Source organism: Dama dama, chromosome 15 (genome assembly GCF_033118175.1).
Source record: "Dama dama isolate Ldn47 chromosome 15, ASM3311817v1, whole genome shotgun sequence".
In the NCBI taxonomy this organism is placed as follows: domain Eukaryota; kingdom Metazoa; phylum Chordata; class Mammalia; order Artiodactyla; family Cervidae; genus Dama; species Dama dama.
Window position 1 is genome coordinate 67,794,097 of NC_083695.1, and position 15,821 is coordinate 67,809,917.

At 41.5% G+C, this 15,821-nt stretch overlaps 1 protein-coding gene across 2 annotated transcripts; it reads right to left on the reverse strand.

The window, feature by feature from the left end:
* Positions 1–4,166: 4,166 nt before the first annotated feature.
* BLOC1S2 (biogenesis of lysosomal organelles complex 1 subunit 2) lies at positions 4,167–13,700 on the reverse strand. 2 transcript variants are annotated; one of them, XM_061162392.1, is made up of 5 exons: positions 13,609–13,700; positions 13,128–13,244; positions 7,721–7,840; positions 6,911–7,015; positions 4,167–4,653 (listed from the first exon to the last, which is right to left on the reverse strand). In XM_061162392.1, exons 1-5 carry the CDS (start codon positions 13,664–13,666, stop codon positions 4,622–4,624), a joined length of 432 nt encoding a protein of 143 aa, XP_061018375.1. In that variant the 5' UTR covers positions 13,667–13,700; the 3' UTR covers positions 4,167–4,621. The 2 variants fall into 2 exon arrangements, with proteins under 2 accessions (XP_061018375.1, XP_061018374.1); XM_061162391.1 differs by lacking the exon at positions 13,609–13,700 and adding an exon at positions 13,390–13,576.
* Between the last annotated feature and the right edge of the window lie 2,121 nt (positions 13,701–15,821).

Below are 15,821 nucleotides of genomic sequence, written 5' to 3' on the forward strand. Positions count from 1 at the left end.
ATAAGACGACAGCGCGCCCAACCAATGAAAGCTCAGTTACCTACGGAGAGTGCCGAGGGACAAAGGTCTGTCTCAGATGTTTTCGCCTCACCGAGGAATCGAAAAAGGAGCGTAGAAGAGGTAACGAAGAAAAACATTCCCACTGTAATTTTTTAATTTGGCGGCAGTTGAAATTAGTGAGCTGCTAGAAAGCTGTCTGCATAATGTTGGCCCCAACCTAATCATGTCACTCTTGTGGGGAAGACGGATTCCATGCACACATGCTTTTTGTAAGTTTTAAACCGATCAAAAAGTTGAAAGAACAATGGCCATCCCCCAGATTCATGTGTCAACAAGTTGCCAAATTTACTTCTCCCTCCCTCTTCTTTCCTTCAAGGTGCATAGTATTAATACTTTTATTCCCAGAGTCATTTGAAAGTAAATTGAAGACAGCAGAATACCTCAGCATATATTTCTTAAGAAGGACAGTTCGGTTCAGTCGCTCAGTCGTGTCCGACTCTGCGACACCATGGACTGCAGTATGCCAGGCCTCCCTGTCCATCACCAACTCCCAAAGTTTACTCAAATTCATGTCCATTGAATCGGTGATGCCATCCAGCCATCTCATCCTCTGTCGTCCCCTTCTCCTCCCGCCTTCAATCTTTCCCAGCATCAGGGTCTTTTCCAACGAGTCAGTTCTTCGCATCAGGTGGTCAAAGTACTGGAGTTTCAGCTTCATCATCAGTCCTTCCAATGAGTGTTCAGGACTGATTTCCTTTAGGATGGGCTGGTTGGATCTCCTTGCTGTCCAAGGGACTCTCAAGAGTCTTCTCCAACACCACAGTTCAAACATCTAGTTCAAACACCACAGTTCAAAAATCCAGCTTGAACGTCTGGAAGATGGACACCCTCCTACAAAACCACACCACCATTAACACACCTAAAAAAATTAACCTTAATTCAAAATTATCCACCTAACACACATTTATATTTAAAGTTCTTATGTCCTCCCAAGTTTATTTTATACCTTTGTTTTCATTCATGATCCAATCACATTTCACACCTGGATTCAGCCCTCTCTCTCATCTCCTTTAATCCACAATAGCCTACCTACCTTTTTAGTTGTTTTTCATGACAGTGACTTTTTTTTTTTTTTTGAGAATTCAGTCTTACTGGTTGGAGACAACAGTGTTTAGTGAAATGGAAACAAAGAAGAATTCCTGATAACTGAGATGCATGGAAGACTCATCAAAGGCAACCTAAGCAATTCAAAATTAACTAAAACTTAAGTTTAAGAAAGAACAACAAAAAGTCTGATTTTCCTCACAACTTCTACAATTTTTTTTTTTGAAAGATCAAATTACCTGCCTCATAAACATCAATGTCTCTGTATTGCTGGCACACTAACATGTTTTTTTTCTACTTTTAGCACAATATAGCATAGCCCAGGAGTGAAGATCAAGACTGAATCTTAAATAAGAGAAGTTTGTCAAGCATGGGCAGGTAATCATTTCAGGAAGAGGAAACATGGTTGAGAAGTGAAAACTCAACCATGAAATTCTGTTATCCTTTTTAAATTTAGGTATATGGAATTCTGTGTTACCTTTACAACTTTCCAGCAAATCTAAATCTGTTGTAAAGTAGAAAGTTTATGAAAGAAAAAAAAAGACACCTCATCCATGGTAATTTAAGGTAGCTCATGACAGCTGAGTACAGGGTTAAGTCTCAGAGTAATAGGAAGTAAAATTTAAAAAAGGAATGAAATAGGGGCCTTGTATGCATGCTAAGAAATATGGATTTAGAAAACACATTCTTGCCAACTGCACATGAACTTTCTCCAAGCTAGATCATGTATTTGGCTACAAGTCTCAACAAATTCAAAAAGATAGAAATATATCAAGTATCTTTTCTAAATGCAATGTCACAAAACTAGAATCCAGTAACAGGAGAAAAATTGGAAATTCACAAATGCATGAAAAACATACTCTTGAACAACAAAAGAACAAAAACAGAAATCAAAGGAAAATCAGATGAAACATGAACCTGGAAACACAACATACCAAAATTTATGGATGTTGCAAAATAAGTTCTAAGAGGGAGGTTTACAGCTACAAATGCCTATATAAAAAAAAAAGAGAGATCTCAAAAAGCCTAACACTACACCTCAAGGAACTAGAAAAACAAAAACAAACTAAGCCCAAGGTTAGCAGAAAGCAGGAAAAAATAGAGTAGAAATACATGAAATAGAGAGCTGAAGAACAATAGAAAAGATCAATGAAATTAAGTTGGTTTTGGAAAAGATAAACAAAATTGACAAACCTTTAGCTGGGCTAACCAAGACAAAAAGAGATAGGTCTCAAATAAAAAAGTTAATGAAAGAGGAAGTCTACTGAAATACAGAGACTGCATAAGCAATTATCTGCCAAAAAATTGGACAACCTGAAGAAATGGATAAATTCTTAGAAACATATGATTTACCAAGATTGAGTCAGGAAGAAATGGAAAAATCTGAACAAATCAATAAAGAGTAAAGATTTTAAATCAGTAATCAAAATCTCCCAACAAAGAAAAGCCCAGAATCAGATGGTTTCACTGGTGAATTCTACTAAAAAAAGAAGTAATGCCAATCTTTCTCAAACTCTTCCCAAAAATCTGAAGAGGGAACACTCCTAAACTCATGAGGTGAGCATTACCCTGATACCAAAGCCAGATTAGGATACTACAAAAAAACTGCAGGCCAATATCCTTGATGAATATAGATATAAAGCTTCTTAACAAAATACTAGCAAACCAAATTCAATAGCACATTAAGACTCATATACATGATCAAGTGGGATTTATCCCTGGGATACAAAGATGACCCTGTAGACTCTTTGTGACCCAGTCCATGGAATTCTCCAGGCCAGAATACTGGAGTGGGTAGCCTTTCCCTTCTCCAGGGGATCTTCCCAACCCAGGCATCAAACCCAGGTCTCCTGCATTGCATGCCGATTCTTTACCAGCTGAGCCACAAGGGAAGCCCAAGAATACTGGAGTGGGTAGCCTATCCCTTCTCCAGTGGATCTTCCTGACCCAAGAATTGAACCAGGGTCTCCTGCATTGCAGGCAGATTCTTTACCAACTGAGCTATCAGGAAAGCCCACAAAGATGGCTCAACACACACAAATCAATAAATCTAATACATTAATAGAATGAAAGATTAAAACTACGGTATTTTCAGCTTTACCTTAGGAGAACCCTGAATAGAATTGGGGATGTTGTTGCCTCTCTATATTGATACCAATTTCAAAATGTCAGGGTGTGTATCTGGCCAAATGCTTCAAATCTTATATGAAAAACAGTTACAGAAAGTTTAATAAAGAACCAAAGGGAATTACATTTGACTACTTCCTCAGAAACACAAAAGTAATATGAAATACTTATTAAAATGTTGGTTTCTAAGTTTAAAAAAAAAAGTCTCACTTTTTCAAAGACACCATGAGAAGTCATGAAAGAATTCCAAGCAGGAGTAATGTGGCCAGTTTACATTTTAGAAAGATTGAACTGCCAGCAGCGTAGACTGCAGGTTAGAGGCATAGTTAAGAAGAGACCACAGCAATAGTTCAGAGAAGCAGAGGATCATGGTGGACTTCTAGAACTTAAATGGTGGGAAATTATAGAGTTGAGTTAAGAACTCTTTTGGAAATGGAATTGGGGACCTCAGGCACCTTCATAACTGCTGATACCCAACTCTGGATATGACTGTCTGTCTTCCAAACTAGACTGGTTAGTTACTATCCTCTGATGTCTTTAGTCTGAAAGGAATACAGTCAGGTTCCTGGAAGCTCCCCTGACCCTGTAGACACAAGTAGGAAGATATTTTATAAAATGCTTTACTTATTGAGTAGCAGCCTGGGTGGCAGCCCCACCTCCCCTCCTAACATACACACCCATACACATCCTGTTATATTTCCAAAAGAGAGCACATATGCCAAGATGTCATCCATCTCTAGCCATCTGACTCATAAAGAGGAGACAGGAGGGGCCCATCACATACACCAAGCTATCGGAATGACACTCCTTTCACTGTTTCTGTTCAGTCTAGAAGACTTGGCCTGAGACGATTTTAAAATTTTCTGTTATTTGCAATGTATGGAAAAGTAAATTACTGACATTCACAAGGTAATAAACTGACAAGAACAAGACTGTTTTGTTTTCCCTTTTTAATTTAGAATCTTGTTAGCAATACATTACATCCTTGATAGAAAAAAACAACCTTTTACACAGTAACTCAAAAACCAACCATTTAAGAAAGTAATATAGTAATCAACTGCTACCAGGGTAAAGAGCTCCTCTCATTTGATTCTACTGGCAGGCCCAGGTTTATCTGAACTTTGAGAAACTCTCTGTCCTGAATGGATGATGAAGCATTCAAGTAAAAGGTAAGGAGTTGTTGAGTTTCTGAGGATTCTGCCTCAAAAGAAGTTCTTCCAGGGACAGCCATAGTTCTCCAGTTTACTCCAATGTTGCTATGTTTCTGGGACGACCAGCATAGTTGCCTTTTGAGGAGTTTTGACAATTCATCAACCTCAAGATTCAGGTCTCATAAAACATTCTTCCCACATTAAAAAAGACTTTGTCCCCACAGTAAACCAGTAGTTTTTCATCGCTTCTCCAGCTTCTTGTACTTGGCTTCTGCAGTGGGGAGAGGGAGAGGAAGAGTTATATCTTTTAAAATTGGCTCTTACAAAAAAAAGAGAGAGGGAGAAAGAAATAAAAAAGAATTCCCCTGTGGTTCAGTGATTAAGATTTCATCTCCCAATGCAGAGGGTGCAGGTTTGATCCCTGGTCGGGGAACTAAGATCCCACATGCCTGTGCAATGTGGCCAAAAATTAAAATATAAAAAAACAAAATCAGCTCTTACAAAGATACTCTTTAGTTAGCATTTCCAGGCAAATCCAAAAATGTCTATTACATTAAAAAAATGTAAAAATATCTATTAACTTCAGTCCTTGTAGACGTCCAAATTGTATCCAAATTACAGGTACACTATAAATGCTAACTATCATATTAGCTATGGACAGATATTTGGATATCTGTCCAAATATAATCAGTGTGCACAACTTAAGGTAAGGAGTCAAATATCCACACACATAACCAAGAATCTAACATGAGTTCCCTACATTCTAACCCTGTCAACAGCACCTGCTCAGACACTCTACCAGGGTTAAGCAAACCTATTAGCACTTGAGCCACCAGGAGCCTTAGAAAAGCATAGGAAGCACTTGCCCCTCCAGGCTCTGTCCCAGGCACCCTCTGAGAGCCAGACTGAAATCCTGAGAGGGGAGCAGGCAGGAAGGCCAGGGGTCTCCAAATGGAGGAAACAGGCTGCAAGTGTCAGACATTTTTATCTCTCTTAATATCTAGCGATGTTTTTTTCCTTCTCTATACAAATTTAAAAGGAGGTTTCTCTTAAAATACTGTGTTGCCATAATGACACCTGGTTTCACCTGAAGTTAACTATTCTCAAACCTTGAGTTAACCAATGCATTTTTCTTACGGAAATGTTTGTCTTAAGCTATGTTAATGTACTATGCATTTACCCCATACTCTGTCTTCATATTTGTATGGTAATCTGCCCTTCTACAAGATTCAAGTCAATCGTTTTACGGCCCAGGATGAATCGTCTGGTGCCGAGATTATCCCAAAAATACATCTTGTGGATGAGGGGCCTGGTGCCATTCTGAGTTTTAAGACATTCCTTTCTTTCATTAAAAGACTGCTAGTGACTATATAACATGCAGCTGAAGACTAGCAGGGGGGTACTCTTTCTGCCCCCTTCTGATGCCTGTGTCAGAAGCTTTCTCTATCTCCTTTATACTTTCATAAAACTTTATTATACAAAAGCTCTGAGCGATCAAGCCTCGTCTCTGGCCCCAGACTGAATTCTTCTCCTCCGGAGGCTAAGAATCCCGGCATCTTTTCGTGGGTCAGCAACAACCTTTCAATCTCAAGTATGTTTCTCCTTTTATGTTCTTATCCCTATCCCTCATACACACTAGGAAAACAATTTTGAAAGATACAGGAATTTAAAAGACCATCAAGTAAACCCCTTAATGTTATAGATTCCCTGTTTCTTTAAAACCCTGAAAGCATCTGGCACAATGCTTTCTAAAGTTCACAGTCACCAGTTAGTAAATTTAATTGTGAACAACGTTAACCACCACCCATGTCAAATCTCAGTCTGCTACAAACCAATCGCTTGAAGTAGTCAACAACTGTCAAATGATTAAAAAATAACATGTAAATTATATCTATGGTAAAAACAGCAGTGGTTTGTTTTTTTTTAACAACTGTGTTATTTATAATCATGGATATAAGAGCCAGATTCAGGTAGCAAGGCATCAACACTAGTACCAGTTTCTTCCTTAAAGGAAAAGTAAGCCCTTAAGAAAGCCTTGATTGGACCGCCTACTCTATTTCTGAAATGTGTATCTACATTATTAAAGATGCTTCAGCCTGCTGAACCACAATTAAAAGCTTGAGCTTTGAAATCAATCAGACATAGTTTGGAATACAGCTCTTATAGATAACTAACTTTGTGTCCTGAAGCACTTTCACTGTGCAACTCTGCTGTCCTTAAGCCAGTTGTAACTCCTTCAACCACAGCTTCATCTTCAATAGAATGGGGCTAAAAATCATGTACTTGCCTCAGAGATTAAAGGATAAAAAAATAATAGGCACAAAATATTAAGAACAGTGCCTGATATATTATTAAGCACTCAGGAAATGTTATTTTATTACCACTAGTCATAAAAAGTTACTCTCCACAGGTTTTGTGAAGATTAAAATAGATCACTATAGGCATACCACAAATGTTAACTATCATTATATAAGGTCATACTGGCAGGAGGGTGCTCTTATCAAATCAAGACAAATAAAAATGGTTACCCAGTTTTTTTGAATATGCATCCAACTTGTAGGCTGCCTGCTCAAGAGCTGCTACTTGCTCCTCAATTATGTTGATCTGATCCAGATAAGGCTGCAGTCCAGCATCTTTAAAAACAAACACAGACCACTGGTTTATACAGCATCAACAAGGAATGCAGAAAAAGGTGGAAAGTAAGCATGCTAGTGTCTCTTCAGCTCTGCCTAAGACAGAGTAGATGGAGTGACATGATTCTGATCACTGGCAGGGCACATGCCTTAGAAGACAGTAGCTAGCTGATCAGGCATGACTGGTGACCTAAACAAAGTTAAGTCTCTCTCATCTACTAGTTTTCCTCTCTTTTAAATTCCTTGCTCCTCAAGCAATCTTTCCATTACTGACTCAGTTTCTTGGGTACTCCCAGACCAAGAAGGAGGGCCCTATAGACAGGGAACACAAATATAAGTCAACAGGAAAATATATTCTACCAACTAAAGTAGCATTTTATGATTATATATGTTATAGTTTTCTGTTTATAAAGTAGTCCTTTACGGATTTCATTGTTAAGTTAATTCACTAGAATCTGGCCACCTTTCTTCTGCCCCATTTTTCTGGAAATAAATGGATCAAACAAGATTCAGAAGCAAAAATAACCATACCACCAAAGCACACTAATCCTCAGAATGGAAAAAATTCACTTTAACTTTGTAATTCACTTGTAGAAAATGAGCTACCTGAGGACAGAGACCATGCTCCCTTCCCTTCTCCACTGCCCCAAGCACAAAAGAACATTAAATACAAACAAATATGTTTAATTGTAAAATTATACTTACACTTCTGGTTTAAGTCCTTTAAGTTTCTACTAATGTTTATAGCAATATCTTTCATTTCAAGATACTTCAGGCTGGTTAGTTTATTCATATTTTCCAGCAGCTTATAGTCTTCACTGGTGGCTTTAAAACAAACACAGAAGATGTGATACCTTTAAGATTTGTGTAGATCACTAGAATGTGGAATTAACTACCAAATGGCAGTTCAAGGCTGGATCTAGGGAATGTCAAAGAAGCAGGCCACTTCTGACCTATGACATTTATACTCAGCCTATGTGGTCTAGGGCTTCCCTGGTGGCTCAGCAGTAAAGAATCTGCCTGCAGTGCAGGAGCTGCAGGAGCCCTGGGTCTGGGAAGATCGCCTGAAGGAGGGCGTGGCAATTTACTCCAGTATTCTTGCCTGGAGAATCCCATAGACAGAGAAGCCTGGAGGGCTACCGTCCATAGGATCGCAAAGAGTAGGATACGAGTGAAGCAACTTATGCACACCCATATGTATTCTAAATGTCTAAGCAGGAATTCAGGCAACAATTGGCAAACCAAACCAAGTAAAATCCACAAGCTTCAGGATCATAGTTAGAAAGGGAAAAGATAAACTCATGTACCAGAAAAAGGGAGGTGAAGCAGTCTTGGTCTCCCTACAATATGACATCATATAATTGGGCAGACTGCACCATAAATACAGATACATATAGAGGGCTAATAAACATGTGAAAAAGTGCTCAACATCGCTCATTATTAGAGAAATGCAAATCAAAACTACAATGAGGTTATCACTTCAACACTGGTCAAAATGGCCATCATCAAAAAAAATCTACAAATGGGGCTCCCTTGGTGGCTCAGTGGTAAAGAAATCCACCTACCAATGCAAGAGATAGGGGTTCAACTCCTGATCCAGGAAGATCCTACATGCTGCAGAGCAACTAAGCCCGTGAGCCCCAACTCTGAGCCTGTATACTGCAACTACTGAAGCCTAAGTGCCCTAGAGCCCATGCTCCACAACAAAGAGAAGCCACTACAATGAGAAGCCTGTGCACTGCAACAAGAGAGTAGTACCCACTCGCCACAACCAGAGAAAAGTCCAAGCAGCAATGAAGACTCAGCACAGCCAAAGCTAAATAAATAAATAATTTTTTTTAAACTACAAACAATAAATGCTGCAGAGGATGTGGAGAAAAGGGAACCCTCTTGCACTGTTGGTGGGAATGTAACTTGATACTGCCACTATGGAGAACAGTATTGAGATTCCTTAAAAAACAAAGAATAAAACTACCATATGACTCAGCAATCCCACTACTGGCATATACCCCGAGAAAACCATAATTCAAAAAGACACTTTGGCCACCTGATGCAAAGAGCTGACTTATTTGAAAAGACCCTGATGCTGGGAAAGACTGAGGGCAAGAGGAGAAGGGGACGACAGAGGATGAGATGGTTGGATGGCATCACTGACTCAATGGACATAGGTTTGGGTGGACTCCGGGAGTTGGTGATGGACAGGGAGGCCTGGCATGTTGCGGTTCATGGGGTCACAAAGAGTCAGACACGACTGAGCGACTGAACTGAACTGACCCTAATGTACATTACAACACTATTTACAACAGCCAAGAAATGGAAGTAACTTATATGTCCATCGACAGATGAAGGGATAAAGAAGTTGTGGTACATGTATATAATGGAATATTACTCAGCCATAAAAAAGAACGAACTTGAGTCAATTCTATTGAGTCAGATGAACCTAGAGCCTGTTATAGGCTTCCCTGGTGGCTCAGACGGTAAAACATCTGCCTACAATGCGGGAGACCCAGGTTCAATCCCTGGGTCGGGAAGATCCCCTGGAGAAGGAAATGGCAACCCACTCCAGTATTCTTGCCTGGAAAATCCCATGGACTAAGGAGCCTGGTAGGCTACAGTCCATGGGGTTGCAAAGTCAGACACAACTGAGTGACTTCACTTTCAGAGCCTGTTATACAGAGTGAAGTTAAGTCAGAAAGAGAAAAACAAATATTGTTTATTAACATACATATGAAATCTAGAAAAATCATACTGATGAACCTATTTGTAGGCCAGGAATAGAGACACAGAGAACAGACTTGTGGACACAGGGGGGAAGGAGAGGGTGGGACAAATTGAGAGAGTAGCATTGAAACATATACATTACCATATGTACAACAGATAGCTAGTGGGAAGTTGCTGTAACACAGGGAACTTCAACCCAGTGCTCTGTGACAACCTGGGGGTGAGGGAAGAGGGGAAGGTTCAAGAGGGAGGGAACATATGTATACTTAGAGCTGATTCACACTTTCATATGGCAGAAGCTAACACAACATAGTAAAGCAATTACCGTCAATTGAAAATAAAATAAGGGAAAAAAAACAGCTTTGCAAATAAATGTAGATGAGATGGGGGAGAGATACATACATATATATATATATATATATATATGTATCTCAAAATATATATAAAGTCAACTAGGACCTCAACGCTTCTTAGTAATTCATTTACTACTTGTAATTCTGTATTCCATTTTATGCACTGACTTTTCCAAAATATTTGCCTGCTTCTCACATTCTTGGTTCCCTTCCCCATCCCTACTCAAAGCAAATGGCCTTTACTCCAACTTTCCCAAAAGTCAAGCCCACTTAGATAAACTGCCTCAATCTTTCTGCCTCACTTCTAAACCTCTCTGTACCTTAATATATTCTCAAGAGGCAGAAGTGTTCCTAGTCTTGCCAAGACAGCTCCTTCTCCTCCTGTGTGCCTGATCCCAATCCTTCTACCTCTTCAGAGCCTCTCTTCAACCATCTCCTTTCCCTTGCCTTTCCAAATTCTCTCTCTATCCTGGCACCTTCCTCTCTATCTATATTCCAGTTTCCTCCAGCCCAGAAGCACTCCCTCTATTCCACACCTACATCGTTCACTCAGTAAAGCAAAGGAGCTTCACTGTGAACCCTTTTGAAAGAGTAACTTACACTCATTGCTTCCTCCTCCTCACCACTCTCTGGTGTAAACCATTCCTGTCTGGTCTCTGTCCCCAACACCCAGAGAAATCACATGCTCCAAGGTTGTCAGTGCTCTCCTAATTACCAAATCCTTGGCCTTTTCTCAGTTATTATCCTCCTTTGCCTCTCCATAGTATCTGACATTGATGATCTCCCTCTCTCCATGAACTGCCCCTTTCCTTGGCTGCTATAGCATTTTCTAATCTAACTGCTCTTTTTGAGTGTCTATGCCAGATCTCTTCTCATCCAATCCCCTTAACTATCAGGTCTCAGCTCTTCCTCAGCTGTGACTCATGGCTGATGTTTTCATAGGTGGCACATTCCTATGGCACTCCCAGAGTTTTTGAGTTTCAAACTCAAAAAGGTATCTGTATAGATAAGAATGACAATCATAGGGAAATTACAATCCACTTTAAATTAATTTTATAATAAATCATTTATAAATCTAGGTACTTTAAGTACTGTTAATAAAAACTAATTGCCCAATACAGGCATTCCCTGAGATTTTAGTTCAGGTCTTCTTATCTACCTCTAAGGTCTTCCTTGGCAATCTCTTCCTACACATCCTAAACTCACACTACTAGGCAAGTGACTCCCAAATCTGTTTCTCCTGCTCTGATCACTCTTTGAGCTCTGGACTCACATATTCAAGTCACCTGAATGTCTTGTTAACAGTCACCCGAGTATCCCAGTAATACCTAAAATCAGCAAAGCCCAAGCTGAAAATATTACTTTCACACTAAACATGGTTCCTCTTTCCAACTTGCCTATTTTGGCTGATGGCACCACTGGCTTAAAACCTCAGACATGTCTTTAGCTGCTCCCATCCCTCAATATCCACTTTAACAAGTCTTATAAATTCCACTTCTGTAATGATCTTGGGTCCATGCTCCTCTCTCCACTCCTTTTACCATCACTCTGTCACAGACCATATCTTTTCATCTGAAATATTGTTATTCCATCTCTCCTCCATATCCACACTCTCACTGCTATCAAATTTGTCTCTTTCAAATGACGGTGACATACTCAAATACCCAGGAGCCAGCAATATTATGTAAATGAGTGAAGCAAGCCAGGTGTTTGCATATTAAACACGAAATTATTCACTTCTACAAAGAAAGACACTCTCATTTCTTGGAACAGTATGATCTTTTAGTCTTAGTCTATCATTTACTTTACCAATTTTGATAGACATTGGTACAGAAAACCATTTCTATACCACTACTAAAAAACAATATAAGCAGAGTAATAAATGGCAACTGACACCAGGTCTCCATAAAAGGGAGAAAACAGGGAGTAGGGGGGACAAACTACACCATGCTGGTCCATTTAAAGGAGACAATGCCCAACTCTAGTCAATTAGAGCCTTGCAAGAATGGGAACATTGCCAAGTCTTTGGAATTTTTTTAAAAAGCCAAAAAAAAATCATCTAGATTTTGTTGCTTGGTTTCTCTTGCTCAGAAATAAATAGGCTGTTGGAGACTCACAACCCCTCCTATTCTACATCAAGCATTTTCTCATAGATTCTGGTTCACAAATTTAGCTCACAGCAACTTCCTGGGGAAGTGAAACAATATAACAGACCCTTATGAAAAGCTACACTTGACCCAGACTTCATTTTTTGGACCTTCCTTCACACATAGGTCATGCGTTCACTTGGAAATACACACTGGACCAAAAAATGAATGTCTCAAAGAGTGGGTCGTCAAATCCTCTGGCCAACCTAATAGACCCCAAATTTTGCTGGTCACTCCCCATTTCCCTTTAACCTAATTTAAGTACATCTCTTTAGCCAAACAAACAGCTTCCTTATATTACCTCACTCACTAGTCATTTCCCACTTTTCGGCTTATCAATTAAATACACTTCCCCCAAGGAAGCACTTCTTGATGAATTCTTTTTCGTTTTCTCAGGCTCATTCTACATTATGGAGACCTGAAGGGTTATATTAAGTATTCTTACGTGTTTCTGCACCGAACTTTTTTTTTTTTTTTGAAGTACAGTTGATTTACAATGCTGTGTTAATTACTGCTGTAAGCAAAGGGACTCAGATATATATATATATATACACCACACACACATATTCTTTTTTCCTTACATTCTTTTCCATTATGGTTTATCATTGGATATTAAATATAGTTCTCTGTGCTACATAGTAGGACCTTGCTGTTTATCCCGTGTTTCTGAAAGTAGTTCCTGAATTTCTCCAGGGAAGGGAGGGACTTTTTTCCTACACTTTCTTGACCTCCGCAAACTTTCAACAGGCATGTTTTGAAGTTTATGGGGTTACGGAGGGAGCCACAGACTGACGCTGCTAAAGCACCTCACCGGTTTGCCGGTGCCAAACCCCAAACCACTCCAGCGGGTGGTGCCCGACACTACCCGCATCCATCCGGACAGCACCTCACCCGTTAGTTCCCCAGTCAGGTAAGTTGCCATTTTGGAGAACATGTCCCGACAGAGCTCATTTATGTCAGCCTCAGCAGGCTCCTTTGCTTCCTCAGCAGTCTCCACGGCGACATCATCTGAATCAAAGGAGAATGAGTAAGTGCCCCGCTCTGCCCCGGTCGTAATCCAGACACAGCAGCTTCTCCCCACACCCTTCCACCTGACCTCATCCCATCAAATCGGCTCCGTAATTCCGAGTCCCTCACTTCGTTCCCGCCTCACCTGCCCCTGCCTCATGCCTCCGCTCCCTTGCACCGGCCTCAGCCCACACTTGACCTCGCGGCCACTGCTTCTCAGTTGCCCTGACAGGACAAACACGCGCACACACAGGCGCGCCCCTTCGATCTGCCCGCTCCCGCCAGGTGAGCCCCGGCATCTCGGGCCTGTACCCGGAGACTCAGGCCTCCCACCGGACACTTCATCCCCGTCCACTCCGCATACCTCGAACTGGCTCCTCGCGGTGGGTCGCGAGGACACCCTCGGCCGCCGCCGCCGCCATGCCCTGCCCCCGCGCTGCTTCCGGTTGTGAGGTGCTGCGCATGCGCGCTGGGCGTGCCCCGCCCTCCCCGCCCTGGGTTCAATGCCCTGTCATTCTGCGCTTGTGAACTAAGTTATGTCTCAAGTAATGAATAATAACCAAGAGTAAGCACTAAGCCAAATTTAAAGCTAAAATAGTCTTCGTGAGTCAATGCGCTGCCAAGGGTCCGACATCTGGAACCAAGGATGCACTCAATCCCGCGGCCACTCCCTGGAAGTATCGCTAGCCTAGTAAGACCCACGACCTCTGGGATGGGTCGAGCCCAGTGTAGCCTGCTGATTATAAAGTGGTAAAGAGACAAGTTAGCCCCTCCCCAGAGAATCCTCACTCTGGCCGGTATTAGTCTCTGCAAGACTGCTCAGGAAATCCATGCTTTTGAAGATAGTCTCATCCAGGCTCTGGGAAACCTTCAGGCAGTTATACCTGAGCCAAAATACTTTCTCTTCCGCTTCCCTGATAGCTCAGTTGGTAAAGAATCCGCCTGCAATTCAGGAGACCCAGGTTCGATTCCTAGATCGGGAAGTTACCCTGGAGAAGGGATAGGCTACCCACTCCAGTATTCTTGGGCTTCCCTTGTGGCTCAGCTGGTTAAGAATCCACCCGCAATGCGGGAGACCTGATTTTGATCCCTGGGTTGGGAAGATCCCCTGGAGAAGGGAAAGGCTACCCACTCCAGTGTTCAGGCCTGGAGAATTCCATGGACTGTATAGTCCCTGGGGTCACAGAGAGTCGGACTGGACTGAGTGACTTTCACTTCACTTCACTTCCGATGTCCTAGATTAAGGTCAGCTCATTGGGCCTTTTTTTTTTTTTCAAACTGCAGACTGGCACCTGTTTCTCTTCCGATGCTATAACCTTTCTTGAAGAAAGCTTAGATCATATTTTTTTTTTTTTTCTGGTCACACCACCTGGCATGTGGAATCTTAGTTCCCCCAACCCTGTAGGGGATGAAACCCGTGTGTCCACATTGGAAGTACAGAGTCTTAACCACCAGGGAAGTCCAGTTATAATTTTTCAGAACTAAGGATACAGTCTGGTGTTCTTAATGGCATTCAGCTGTTTCAAATACAACTAGAAAGTATTTGATGGGATGGAAGAACAGGGATGGGTGAAGGGAATGGATGAAAAAAGAAACTGGGGAGCAGCAGAATGTGCAAAATGAGAGAGGAATAAAGATCACAAGGGAAGAGAGAGGGGATATATAGCAGGTGTCAAGAGGCAGGCCTATACACCCGAAATCTTGATGTGGGAGTTTTTTTGTCTTATCTCTGGTTATTCTCCATCTGCACTCTCACTGCCCACACCCGACAGTGCACGTGTGCGCACACTCAAACACACAAACACACACACACCCCTTACTCTCTTCACTCTAAGGACAAGAACACCCTAGATTACCACCTCCACTTCCTCCAATAGGTCAATCATAGTGTCCACCATTTCAAACCATTCCTATGAGTCAGAAGTTTTTCCTTCAGGACTCCTGGGGCAGCCCAGCTTCTTCACACTGTCACTGTCCCAGCTCTACACTTCCCAGGAGGGATGAGCTTTCTCCAGTCCTAGTATTAATACAAGGATGGGTCACAGTTCCAGCCCCTCTTCTTTCTCCTGCCATCCCCAAAGCAAGTGCAAAATCCTGGTTTTCCTAAGGATTTTTTTTATTGATAACCACCAGGCAACCCCACAATGTTCTGTGGAAGGAGAGAATCAGAGTCCCCCACATTTTATCCAAAGATCCTAGAATCCTAAGGTCGTTTCTTGGCCAGCTTCTCCTCAGGCTTCAGCTCTGTTCTGATTTACACCCCTCTCCCTGTTCAGTGGCATGTCTGGAGGCAGGCTTGCCACTGAGCCTTCCTGGACTTTGCTGGGGAAGGTTGAGGGAGATCACCAATCCAACTCCTCTACAACACTGTACTCTCCCCACACAAGAAAGTGTCCCCTCCTCTCTGGCTTCCTCTTCTCTTTCACAGGGAAACCCAATGGGGAAGAAGTGAACCCCATGGTTGCCAGCAGTTGTCCTCAAGACACACAGAGGAAAAGGTTCACTGGCAAGTAAGAAGACATCTAGATGTTGCTATTCTTTCAGCTTCTACTTTTTTCACAAATCATGGCTATCCAG